The sequence below is a fragment of the Perkinsus marinus genome, assembly GCF_000006405.1.
Source record: "Perkinsus marinus ATCC 50983 genomic scaffold scf_1104296952158, whole genome shotgun sequence".
NCBI classification, from domain to species: domain Eukaryota; phylum Perkinsozoa; order Perkinsida; family Perkinsidae; genus Perkinsus; species Perkinsus marinus.
Window position 1 is genome coordinate 244,444 of NW_003208985.1, and position 12,750 is coordinate 257,193.

Consider the following 12,750-nt stretch of genomic DNA (forward strand, 5'->3'; position numbering starts at 1 on the left):
TGCAGCTCAGCTGACGCCCTGAAGTGAAAAGGAAGGCCCAGGCATGTGAGACCACTCACCCTCCATCTTGACGAGGCCGTGGATTTCGCTGTGTAGGGAAGGTACCTGAGGCACGATTGAACTCCCAACCAGCACCGCCCCAAGGCCGACGATTATACAATTTCATCCGACTTTCACAGAAATATATTCGACAAGCCAATGAAAGTTAGAACCATTCATACACATACATGCAAGCCATAGACTTGCCAAACCTCTCGAGCCACTGCAAACGGACTATGTGTTCCTACACCTCCCAAAAGGACCCTCCTCTAAGCCCATTGGCTGCGGTTCTTGCCGAGTATACATCTCCCATCCTCCTGCTGGCACCGACTGGACTAAGGACACCACACTGCATAATCGTCAAGCTATAACAAAACTACGCAGCATGGGAATTTTCGGCCGTTTCCTATCCCTACTACTTCACAATGCTAACAGGTACAGTAATTCCACTACGAATATGATTGCCGAGCAGTTCTTGGAAAGTATTATACAAATCTGGCGGGAGTTGCGGAAATATATGTTCGCTTTCCTCAACTGAGCTCAGGAGATTCCTCACGTACTATAGGAGTTCATATACGAAGTGGAAAAGAAATGTACAAAAACCAATGAGAATTTCCCGAAATTTCCTCAAAAATTTCATTTCGTCGGCCACACATAGTTGACCATATGCATATTTTCCTACACTCTTCTGAATTCAGGATCCTCAACAAAGCTCCGGAGCAAGAAACCCAGAAAAAAACTAACTGCAGCTCCCAACCGATAGCTGGGAATCAACCATACATTGTATCATCATCTTGATTCCTCCGACACCATCACTCGCTTTACTCTTCCAATACCACAGTGTGAAAAATATGCAAATGTGTTTGGTGACAATATGGAAATTGCGAGGAAATGTTCTTAACGATTTCTTCACACTTCTTATCAATTTCGTGAATCTGCCTCTATGGTCAGTGAAGGGACTCTAGCCCAGATGAGGAAAGCGACCATATATCCCAGCATTGCAAAATTACTTCATACTAGTTGGAGTATCATTTCACACAGTAATACCATAACTTTCACAATTCTCTGGTATAATTTACACCCACTTCTATTCCGTAACCCCGCCCCTACCCTCATCCCGCTCCCGCTCTCGACGAGCTTGCTGATGAGCATCCACGTGAATCTGAGCTTCCCCCACGTTCTTCCGGGGTCTCGGGGCCTCCGGAAAGAGGAGGTCAATGAGCGCATGATTCGGCCTAACACACTCTTACTCACTCCTCCATTGATTCTTGCTCATCTTAAACAATCTTGCATTTCCTCAACGCCATGTACAGTCACAGATGTCTCTCCAGAAGCGTGAGGTTCCACAAACAACAACATTCCGATGCCTTGAGGATGAATACCCAACCAGTCATCAATTCCATGGAAAAAAAATTTCCGATAGTTTTCCTACACATCCGCCATCATCGGCGTTACATGCATCACCAACCCCACTCGTTCAACTGCTAACATCAAATTCTTCACCAGAAACAAAAACCAAAAAATTGCACGTGTCACAGTATAAGTAGTAATGATAAAGTGACCAATATATTCCTATCAGTCTATAGACTCCCACTCGCTTCTCAACACCCCACTTCTATTCTTCGCTTTGCATTCCTAGACCTACATCGTGCGTAATTTTATCACGTTTTCGTGCACTTCTAGCGATTTGTGAATGTCTCTACCTCCCAGGCTTGATGGTATACTAGAGAGTCTAAGCCCAACAGCCAACCTACTTGATGCACATCGGGTCGGACCATATCCGGCAAACTGGGCACGATGCTGGGCCGCTGATGGGATCCCATGAGCCAACTCTGGAGACGCAACCAGACTCCACAAACTTGATCACACATTCTCGGCAGTAGGTATGGCCGCACATTCCCAGGGCCTGACCAAGGCGGCTTCCATGCCAAAGGTCCCCGGTTCGATCCCCACCGTCGGCAATCGATCTTTCTTATCAAAGGGAAACCAGCACACAGGACAAGGAAGGGATTCCGGCATGTTAAAAAACCTCCTGACCGTCAATGATAAGCATCTTTCATAGCGCACAGCGAAGAATTCTATTGGTGACAATTCCACGAGAGGTCATGATACATTCCCTGCCCCCAATCAAAGATTCAAAGTAGGTCCAGAGTGAGTACAGAGGCGACAACATCCTCCCAACACGCGATGTCACCATGGAGCGATGTGTCACCGTTATGGTGACACCGACGACGACCCTAGCATGAACACGACATACAGCTACTAACCAGGACCCCCACTGAGTAGCATGCCGTCCCACAAGCCTTGTCGTTTACAGTCGATTAAATAGCACAAATCGATATCATGCTAATTACCACAGAAACTACAACAACAAGCGCCCTCGATTATAATATCCACACTATACCACCCAACCTCTTTCGTATCTTTCAACCCAAAACCTTCGCCGTGCGCTATTTTCCTCAAACACTTTACCACTGCATCCTCCATCACACTAGCATTGATCTCACCCTTGGCACCCTGATGGACCTCAAACGTATCTTTCATTCGGGCAAGCTCACATATCTCTAATAGATTCAAAACTCGAGGATATTCCGCAACCAACGTAGCCAATTGCCGACTATACGCTGCTGTAGGTCTATACCGTCCTTCTCCCAGCGAACACCGTACTACCCGAAATACCATTTTTTCATCAGAAACTCCGCCACCATAAGCCAGCGCCGTTATCATATTATTCACATCTTCCGAACTCACGCTCAAGTCACTCTGCTCGCAGCAATCCATCGCACGCTCCAAGATTCTCACATCATACTCCCATTCGAGAGTAGCGCTCGCCCAGATGATCGATGAGGATTCCCGTACCGTGACCTCGCCCAAATCCTTCAACCCGGGTAAGGGATTCCTCTCTCCTTTTCTATACCTCACAGAGGCCAACGAATGTAACAACACAGCGTATTGTTTTCCACTTAAATTCTCATACCGCTCCACGATCACATCCATAATTCTTTCAAACACTTCATAATTATAAAAGTGCAATTTCGCAAACGCTGCTGCTAACGCGCATATCCCATCGGCCGTGAGCTGACCTAATCCGTATCTTTCCACACCTAACCTCGCCGTCCAAGAAAGTATCTTTTCCTCGCGCACACCTACGCCCGCGTACGCCACTACTACCATCTGACTTAACCACATTTTAACAAATCTAGGATCGTGATTTTCGACGATCCATCGCGACACTATTCCGGCCAATTCTGAGTCCACCCGACGAGCCCTCGATAAAATATCAAAAGCCTCTACCACAATCGGCAGGGAGTTCCGAAACGCCTCAGATGTAACACAAAACGCCTTCAAGGATCGAACTGCGTCCATCTCCGCTCGAGTCGATGGTGATGATATGGCCAGCCGCTGGAATGCTATCAGCATGCGATGGAAGGCGGGTGGAGATTTCATCATACTAAAGGCAAACGAGGAATATAAAAATGCCTATACCGAACTCAGGTGGTAACATACAGCAGTATGAGAGGAAGCTAAGCATGGGGGAGAGTACCCCTTGGCGGCCATGATGAATGAGAACACAACTCCACAAGAGTGTGGATGCTGCAAAGTATAATCTTAATTTATTATTACGTGCCATGTCCTACTACACTGCAACGGTATGACTCTTCCGAGATCTTTACAGTGAGAAATGGCGAGGACACTAGACGTAAGTTCATTTTCTGTGGACTGGATAGAGTTGATAAACGTTTTACCCATGGCTCGTACAATCTACCATGTTAAATGTGTATAATTTGTTTCCACTCAAAAGTTGAAAACTAGACGTAGTTAACACTCAATAGCTTATAGTCTGCCGCTGGGTGAAAGAACATCATCATGGGAATTCTCCTGCCCGTTCCTTCCCCAATCAGCACGCATGCCCGACCAGCCAGTAGCTGCATGAAGATGTCGACTAAAAGAATCTCAATATCCTCCCGATCCCCCTCATCGTCCCCCCCAGGTCCCCACTACCCTACACACAACTCCCAAGATGTGGATCCCTCCCCTACGACGATATCGATCACTGCGGCCGACCCAACCTCATCCGTATCATATGCGCTCAACCTCAAGATACTCCTCTGCTCACCTTTACAACCTACAGCCTGCTCGATGAGTCATAACCCCCACCCTGTGCGCACTATGAAGGATTCTCATCACCACACATTGTAAGATACGGATTATGTCCGTCCGAGACGACAAGATATGTACTTCTATTAAATTCATCAAACACCAATGCTTACTCGGAAAATTCTTCAACTACAAAACCAACTAAAGCCTCGTGCTTTCCCACCAACTCTCGCAAACATGCCAAGGAAGGCTAAAGATATTCTCCTCGAAAATCTTCCCTGTGCGCACTTCCTAATCTCCATACCACGCGGTTCCTCTAAATGAGGTCTAAGGCAACGACTGCAGTTAACGCGCTGTGAGGGTCACGACACTTGATTTCGGCGGAGCGTAACGATGAAGTTTCACCCATTTTACATGAACTCTTCCTTGGATTTTGTCGTTCTTCCTCGGATGTTGTATATCACCCCACAACAATGCCATCACCATAATTAAACCATGTTTGTGACGTACGTGCTCAGTGTCTACGCGCTCGCCCGTCTAATCGATATTGCAACACGTTCAGTGATCTCCCACTCTCGCGGCAATTGTTGATAGAAAGTTGGTATTGACAAATCCATGGGAGGATCTCACGGAGGCAGCATGAAGCATCGATGTAATGACAAAACCATTAGCAACGGACAACAATCGATCTCAACTCAGCTTCTCAACGAGGCAGTGGCCATGGCAGAGGACGAGGGCCTCCTAGAGGCCCCTTTAGAGGAAAGGGCAGTCGTGGTCCCGTTAAGGAAGACCGTACTAGATTCGTATCTTCCACGGGGGAACCTAAGATACCATCTCAGGGCCGCCACCACTCTGTGATGAGGACGCTACTACTATGGCGTGTCGAGCTTTCATGACGGGAGATTGCCCTCGGGGAAGCGACTGCAGGTACGACTTGGTTGGACCTAATCCGTGGACACCATGCAGGGCAGGAAAAATATCTTTAGGTTCGTTCACTATGTGAAGAGATTACATGAAGTCGTTGATGCCCATTCCGATGGGAAATGCATAAATGCCGTTATACTCATTGATGACACTCTTTTCACTGGTAGTATCCAAGGTTGCCGCTGGTAAGATACACATTAGGTCCTCAGGTGGCTCCGATGGTAAACTACGCACATGGAAGGCAGTACCAACGCCTGCTGGTAAGAATAATTTCGTGGCGCAGCGGTAATTATTTCCCCCCCCAGGTCACATTGAATTAACTCCCGATCTCATCGTTGACACGGATGGGCAACCAGTGATGTCGGTTTACTTCGAACCCACCCGAAACGAGGCCGGCAACATCACCAACGGAGGTGTTATGTTCTGCGGACTTGAAGATGGTCGAGTTAGAGTGTAAGGCTACTACTACAATGAGTTTACCACAAAAGCGTCTTCAACGCAGTTTCGACAAGACCACGGGTGCACAGTTCGACCTGCTTGGTCATGCTAAGGCCGTGCATAGTCTTGGGGTCCTGCAAGGGGTAGTGACTGATGTTAATAGGGATTGGGGTTACTAGTGTCGATAGATACTGGTAACTTCATCGTGGGATGGTACGGTACGGCTGTGGACGCCCAAGGACGGGACTTATCAGAATACTCATACCATTGAGATTGGCTATCCAGTCAAGTGCATGACGGTAATAACAGTAGCAATGATAGTAGTAGCAATGGTAGTAGTAGCAATGGTAGTAGTAGCAAAAATGGTAGTAGTAGCAATGGTAGTAGTAGCAATGATAGTAGTAGCAATGGTAGTAGTAGCAAAAATGGTAGTAGTAGCAATGGTAGTAGCAGTAGCAATGGTAGTAGTAGTAGTAGTAGTAGTAGTAGTAGTAGTAGTAGTAGTAATAGTAGTAGCAATGGTAGTAGCAGTAGCAATGGTAGTAGTAGTAGTAGTAGTAGTAGTAGTAGTAGTAGTAGTAGTAGTAGTAGTAGTAGTAGTAGTAGTAGTAGTAGTAGTAGTAGTAGTAGTAGTAATAGTAGCAATGGTATTAGTAGTAGTAGTAGTAGTAGTAGTAGTAGTAGTAGTAGTAGTAGTAGTAGTAGTAGTAGTAGTAGTAGTAGTAGTAGTAGTAGTAGTAGTAGTAATAGTAGTAGTAATAGTAGTAGCAATGGTAGTAGCAGTAGCAATGGTAGTAGTAGTAGTAGTAGTAGCAATGGTATTAGTAGTAGTAGTAGTAGTAGTAGTAGTAGTAGTAGTAGTAGTAGCAATGGTATTAGTAGTAGTAGTAGTAGTAGTAGTAGTAGTAGTAGTAGTAGTAGTAGTAGTAGTAGTAGTAGCAATGGTGGTAGTCTTCCTCGCTCTACGAACATTGTATTATGATAACTTTCAGATAGCAGAGCAGACGATGTGGATCGGTGGTGTATGCGGTATTACTGGTATCAGTATAGTAGACCTCACCATACAGGGTCGGATAGATACCCAAAGTCCCGTTATGAATATGCTAATGTATTACCGTAACTTTGCTTGCTCCTGGCATCACTCATAAGAGGTCCCTCCTTAGATATGAGAATCATGTTGTTGCCATAACCTTGGACGGCAAGTTGTTTGTGTTCGACCCGAAGTAGCAGTAATAATTTCGTGGCACGCGACATTTTCTTCTCCTCAGTGGCAACGAGACCGCCAGTATGGACTGTGCTCTGCACTACGTCAACAACGGTGAGAAGCTCCGGAAGCCCTGTTGTAATTCCTGTCTCGATGGAGTCATCATTAATGGTCAACCCGCACGTAGGTCGTGGGCTTGTGGCTCAATGAGAATCTTTTGTAGTGTTGGTCGGGCAAATGAATGGTAGCATACGGGCATATAGTCTGCCGACATTGAAGCCGATACTGTGGTGGCAAACGGCTATGCAGAGGAGAAACGCGGATGTCCGTATCGTGAAGTCTCTTGGTGAGGTCGTGGGTTCGATCCCGGCACGTTGCATTTTTCTTTGGTAGTTAATACCAACCTATTCATAACGGGATGTGCCGATGGAAGTTTGTCGTTATGGCAGTGGCAAAACATTGGCTGAGTTTCTCTTCCTCTTCTCATACCCTTTGAGGGCAAAACACGTTAACAGGTCGACTGTATGCTGATTGCAATATTATTATTAACTCCTCGATGGTTAGACACGATTCACATCCGTCTTGTGTTTACTAGTACTCACCAGGAGCACTCACTTAGTTTCTCCCACAACACAACGACAGTGAAAGCTATCGAAAAGCAGATAAATGAACAGATACATTCAATACAGATCTCGAAGGTGTCGAGTAGATCATCATCTCCGACAGTAATTGTCTTTGTAGCACAATCCGCATACATGTGTGACCGCTATTGGTATAGGCAGCGTACAGTGATCTACAGCAAGACTTTAATGATGGAGAAATACCCTACCCGGGGATCGAACCGGGGACCTATGTAAAACTCATTGGTTGAATCCATGGACTCAGTGAGCTCCGCCCTTTCGTCACTAATCATCATCTCCGACGGTAATTGTCTTTACAGCACAACTCACATGCATGTGTGATCGCTATTGGTATCGGTAGCGTACAGTGATCTACAGTAAGATTGTGCAATACAATGCCAATGAATGACTGGATACCACAACAATAGAAGATTGTGTTGTAACATGAGCAGCGTAACTCTGATGATCATACACCATGGGTGATCAACTCATCAACACAATACTTTATTATGATAGATAGTGAATGAGTGCAGAGAGCGGTATCTCAGAGTCTCCTTTTACTACTTATATCACACTGGTAGTCCGAGCCAGCATGAGAGTAAAAGGCGCGATCAAAACTCCACAGAAGAACTAAAATTCCATAAAGTGTACAGTATAATAGTGCATAGTAGACCTCTGAAAAACCGGAACGTAGCAAACATGTTAACGAATGGCGAGTGGTGCTAGGATGAAGCCGAGGTGTGGTACTCGAAAAGAATGCGTATCGACAAAATTGCATCCAACATCGAAACAACTTTCTCTGGGATGCGCTCGAGCGATGCTGTACTTGCGAATTATATGTAACTAAGAAGGAATCCATAATAGTGTGGACAATCCCCCTCGCCTTTGCCGAGTACCAGGTCATCATGCTGATGATGATGATGCAGAAGCGGCGTTGCGTAGTGGAGGAGACGGGCTCTTCCGTCGGAAACTAAGCGTCCCTTTAGAGCCCCAACTGTCAAACTGGAGGACGCCTCCCAGAATGCATCCAACGATGGTGAGCATATCCACACCAGTATCGATCTGAGCCGTTCACATCATAGCCACAGTTGAACACATTACGACTAGTACCGTGAAGTGATGACCGTCATAGTTGTTCTTATCCCATTGTACTCTCGCTACCTCTCCCCGGCTCGGGTGGGAGATTACTATACTACTATTAGAATCCGCAACGAAAATCAGACCTGAAACCTTCCATCACTTCATCATAAATCTCCCCACACTACCTGTGATGGAACATTCAGCGCGCGTCTTGCCAAGAACGCTCCTATGCTGCACTATGTTGGCCAACTCCTCATTCTCAGGAGTCGTCAGTACTACATTGTCATCCCTTCGCTGAGCACATACCATACCTCGCCCAACGTCTCCTATTTACTATTATTACATGAATTGTCGACAGCAAAAGCAGCCCAGTCGAACAGTCTAATATCTGAGCGTTTTCTCCGAACCTGTGAGCATCATCATCGCCAATATATCGTCTACCGAAGTTCCTACTTGAGCATGAGCATGATAGGCTTCTTCTTAGAGTCCAGTACGGCACCAGAGTCCCCATCTGCTCCTAAGTTCGCTATGTTCGCCGTCAAATCCTGACAATCGCCACAGAGCTACCCCAAGCCAATCAACGGTATTTCCGTTAGAGTTGGTATCAAGTCTCGCGACAAACGATAATCAGAATGATATAACGATGAACCATAGTAACATACAATATCTACTGCGTAATACAAGTCTCACTATTGACCTTCGCAAACGCTTGCCATAGGAAGCTACCGTGATATCGTGTTTCCCCACTACTACCATTTTCTTCGAAGCGATCCATCTAGGGTTCGAAGACCACCCCATAACTTCGATAGCGGACCGACTCTCGGGCGATCTGATACCAGCTCGATACCATGTCGCGTCTTAGAATCGCCCTATATTACATTGATCGCATAGCTCTCGGTCCAGCAGTGCTGGGCAGGACCGTTGGAGACGATGCATTCTTAGAGGAAGTGCATCCCATAGTAATGACTATTGGCAGAATACAACTGATCGAGACAGGTCGGAGGAAGCAAAGGGGCCTTCAATACAACACCAGTGCCAGGGGATTCACTTCAACGGGTTTGTTACGACGACGAGAGCGATAACGCAATACGATTCACAACTGCGATGGCAATGCCAGCATGACATTCAGCAGACTGCTCTACCCGCACGGAGGCTGAATAGACAGTGTGAAGCTCTTGTGTTGGGGCTAGGTGTAGTTGAAGGTGAAGTTGTTCGAACGAGACCGTCCGATTTTACCCGGGGAGATGCACGGTTGGTAGCTTACCAAAGTCATGGATAATCATATCGATAAGCATTACTCAAGCTATCAGTAAATGAGTCGGTCATCCTTGTTATCCAGTCTTACATTAATTGATACTCTCCACGAGATTGCGAGGATACTGATCGTACCCACTTAACGAATGACCCTCCCTGACAATCAGGTTGATGTACAGAACAGAACACAACGCGACACAAAAAAGGGACAGAAGTCATCAAAAATCAGCATCGGCGACGACTCTTGAGGGTGATGACGTGAAGTAGGCGATCGCTAGCAGAATACTCCGGATATAACTGAATTGCAATACCGGGATGAAAGCGTTCCCATAATGCATCTGGTGATTCTTCAGTGCAACGAAATCGACCAGGCTCGAAACGTGAAGGTTGAGCATCATCAACGATAGTCTATCAACGCGGCGCGCAATTTCTTGATAGAGACTCTCGAGAAGTCATCTTCCAGGATAAGTTGATGTCATCAACTCGACATCGATATTCATAGATATTGAGCAACTCGAAAAGGTATCAATCATAGTCAGTGACAATTAGTCGCTGATGGATGAGACTTTTGTAGATTTGACGTTTTTTTAGTTGGCAAAGCCATCGACAGTGTCGATTCGACACGCCATGTTCTCGAAGGCACCGGGCGGAAAATGCGACAAGGGTAACAGTAGGCACGATCCGTTGCTACCGAGTATTCAATCCAGGGATACTTATCATACCAGGCCCCCACGAAGGCCCGCCCGTTTCTTTTCGAGAACGGACCTTTGGGCTGTGTAAGGCCATCTTTCTTCAGTAGTGAGAGGCCCGATGCCCTGACCGATCCCTCTTCGTACGTCGACGACTCGGAAGCGGGTGGTAGAGCGTCAGCAGTGCTGACTCAGCACCGGTGTTTGGTTCAGCCTTTTCAGTATCATCCTCATCGGTCCTCACAGAATCGGGAGAGGATCTGGTGTCGTTGGGTATCCTCGTGGCATTCGGCACAGCAGACCCCGAGCTGCTCGATCTGGGGTATTTAGCAAGAAAGCCAGTAATCGGCATTTAACGCTTGGTCCAAGCGGCTTGGACAAGGAAAACCACAGACTGGAACCTAACCAGCCGATAAGCGCCCTGAAGCAGTGTATTCCGCATCGGAAGTGAGCGAACACTATATGAGGCTATTGTGTGATGTGTGATTGCCCACGTACAACGAGGCTCAAAGTAAAGTAGTCGCGCATGCGTGCAGCGTTGCACGCACAAACTTCCTCCGAGGAAGTTCCTCGGCAAGAACCGCAAGACTTGGGTCGTGATCCGCGAAAACATACCCCTTCTTTACCCCCATGCATACCGCATGGCCAACCGGAGAAGCTAAGGAGGTCGCTCGCTTACAAAGGGGGGCAGATGCCCCACCTCCCTCCCTGGTTACGCGGCGTACTAAGGTATTAATACGCACTGTTGTGGGCTAGAGAGCTCCAATAGGCCAAACATCTACGATGGGGCTCTCCCACTGGCACAATACTCCTCATCACCAGGAAGTATGTAGCCATCGAGGGTACCAGAGCCAAACTGGCCAGCCAGCATGATCCGAAGATCCCAGGCGAACCGAGACAGTAAACCTTCAGCGCAGTGTCTGACGGTTTGCATTTGCCATAAACAACTGCTATAGCGCGTTTAGTGACATCGACGAAGAGGGTTAGGAATGAAACCAATCGCCTGCCACAGCACATCTCAACTGTTCATACCCGCTTGAACCTCAATCGATGCCGTCGGAATCATCGCATTCAACCACCCCGCATCATCCACGCAGTGCTGCACCAGTAGCCCTACGATTGACTCCCTCACATAGCACAAAACGGTCACAAACGTCATCATCACATTCCCTGTGACGATATACACGTTACGTTGGTAGGTGGATAGCTGTAATAATCACATAGTAGAACTTTCATCAGATAAGAGAGAGAATATAGAGTAGCAGTAAATCCTCAACGGCGGCCGTCGAGGAATAACCATATCTTCCTACAGTGGCTTCTACCACCCCATTAGATTGCGGACCATATCGCGTTCGGCCTTCAACTCTTGTACATTACGCTGCAGCATCGAATATCCAAACCTACAGCAGCTGTGCCGAGAGAATCCCAAGACGGTGTGATAGTACTCAGTCATTTCCAGGCCTCCAACCTTGGTCCAGCTGTGGCCATCAGTGATGACAGGGAACGAGAAACAGAGATCCGTATCAACACCATACCTACAGCAGATAGTTATATCAAAGAGACCAACTACAGGGTGCTCCGGAATGAATACAAAAGTTTACAGTTATTGCAAGCTGTGTCGAACAGACGAGAACAATCAGGGTTTTCAGTGATGGCGAGTCAAAAAAACCGCCAGCATATTTCCTAGTATTTAACAGGAGATATGTGGAACAATATTTTTGGGGAGAAGCCGTACATAATGTACTGTATGTGTCTGAAATCTGAAGTGATCAATGTACGGTATATTGATCACTTCATAAACGACGCTAATCGAGAGGTTACTAACATGAAGCGCTACAAATGTAGCCTACATTTGTCCGGACTTCAGGAGAATAACAGCGTGAAGGAGATAAACGGTGTTATAACCACAGAGATTAGAGACTTACGAGTCTATGCCATAACTCTCCTTGTTCTTGCCAATGACGGCCATAGACACCCACTTGTTGTCCGACCCCAATGCCCAATCTCGCATCTGGTCAATACACGACATCGCCGCTGACGGAGCCGATGATTTCCCTGAGACCATCACATAACGAACGGTACATCTAATACGGACAACTCACCCGCAGCCTCGATGATCTCCTTCCCCCTCTGCTGGACGCGAATCATAAACTCATTTGTGACCCAGTCGGGGTGAGGAACCAAATCCTTAATCTGACATAGTACGTCATTCGCTTCGAAAGGCCATCTTTATACGAGGTCATGTGCGATCCTCTCAATACAACAATTGTCTCTTGTCTATAGTCTCCATTCTCGTTCAGCTCACACCGCGTCCATAATACTGATCCCACTACCATCACTCCAGGGAATTGCAGATTTTCCAACGTCCATTCGAAAACAAACTAATTGCTAAAACTAAGTATAA

General features: G+C 46.7%; 4 protein-coding genes across 4 annotated transcripts in view; 1 reads left to right on the forward strand and 3 right to left on the reverse strand.

Moving 5' to 3' along the window:
* Positions 1–4,762: 4,762 nt before the first annotated feature.
* On the forward strand, positions 4,763–7,197 carry Pmar_PMAR021742 (conserved hypothetical protein). The gene is made up of 13 exons (XM_002777230.1): positions 4,763–4,789; positions 4,837–4,929; positions 4,977–5,064; positions 5,124–5,224; positions 5,271–5,321; positions 5,367–5,514; positions 5,564–5,642; positions 5,688–5,798; positions 6,492–6,607; positions 6,663–6,722; positions 6,768–6,886; positions 6,927–7,049; positions 7,097–7,197. Exons 1-13 carry the CDS (start codon positions 4,777–4,779, stop codon positions 7,168–7,170), a joined length of 1,176 nt encoding a protein of 391 aa, XP_002777276.1. The 5' UTR covers positions 4,763–4,776; the 3' UTR covers positions 7,171–7,197.
* A 660-nt stretch (positions 7,198–7,857) lies between these two features.
* Positions 7,858–9,388, reverse strand: Pmar_PMAR021743 (hypothetical protein). Its single transcript, XM_002777231.1, has 8 exons — positions 9,282–9,388; positions 9,157–9,232; positions 8,857–8,948; positions 8,747–8,810; positions 8,589–8,697; positions 8,434–8,546; positions 8,220–8,385; positions 7,858–8,166 (listed from the first exon to the last, which is right to left on the reverse strand). The coding sequence occupies exons 1-7, from the start codon at positions 9,359–9,361 to the stop codon at positions 8,227–8,229; spliced, it is 693 nt and encodes a 230-aa protein (XP_002777277.1). The 5' UTR covers positions 9,362–9,388; the 3' UTR covers positions 7,858–8,166; positions 8,220–8,226.
* A 2,276-nt stretch (positions 9,389–11,664) lies between these two features.
* Positions 11,665–12,494, reverse strand: Pmar_PMAR021744 (malate dehydrogenase, putative; the record flags this gene model as incomplete). The annotated part of the gene is made up of 4 exons (XM_002777232.1): positions 11,665–11,746; positions 11,792–11,881; positions 12,272–12,401; positions 12,449–12,494. 4 exons carry the CDS (start codon positions 12,492–12,494, stop codon positions 11,665–11,667), a joined length of 348 nt encoding a protein of 115 aa, XP_002777278.1.
* Positions 12,495–12,727: 233 nt separating this feature from the next.
* Positions 12,728–12,750, reverse strand: part of Pmar_PMAR021745 (malate dehydrogenase, putative) — a gene marked incomplete at both ends in the record, with an annotated part of 399 nt that continues 376 nt past the window's right edge. The window contains one exon of the mRNA XM_002777233.1: positions 12,728–12,750. This exon is cut by the window's right edge and continues 4 nt beyond it. Within this exon, the coding sequence (XP_002777279.1) occupies positions 12,728–12,750 (23 nt within the window).

Excerpts from the sequence above, each read along its gene's own strand:
- Pmar_PMAR021742 (XM_002777230.1), top strand. Across the intron at positions 6,723-6,767 it reads TTGTTTGTGTTCGACCCGAA|TGGCAACGAGACCGCCAGTA; the intron begins GTAGCAGTAATA and ends TCTTCTCCTCAG. Across the intron at positions 7,050-7,096 it reads CCGTATCGTGAAGTCTCTTG|TTAATACCAACCTATTCATA; the intron begins GTGAGGTCGTGG and ends TTTCTTTGGTAG.
- Pmar_PMAR021743 (XM_002777231.1), bottom strand. The coding sequence starts at position 9,361 with ATGGGATGCACTTCCTCTAAGAATGCATCGTCTCCAACGGTCCTGCCC. Across the intron at positions 8,949-9,156 it reads GGATCGCTTCGAAGAAAATG|GATTTGACGGCGAACATAGC; the intron begins GTAGTAGTGGGG and ends GGCGATTGTCAG. Across the intron at positions 8,811-8,856 it reads CCTATCATGCTCATGCTCAA|GTTCGGAGAAAACGCTCAGA; the intron begins GTAGGAACTTCG and ends TGATGCTCACAG.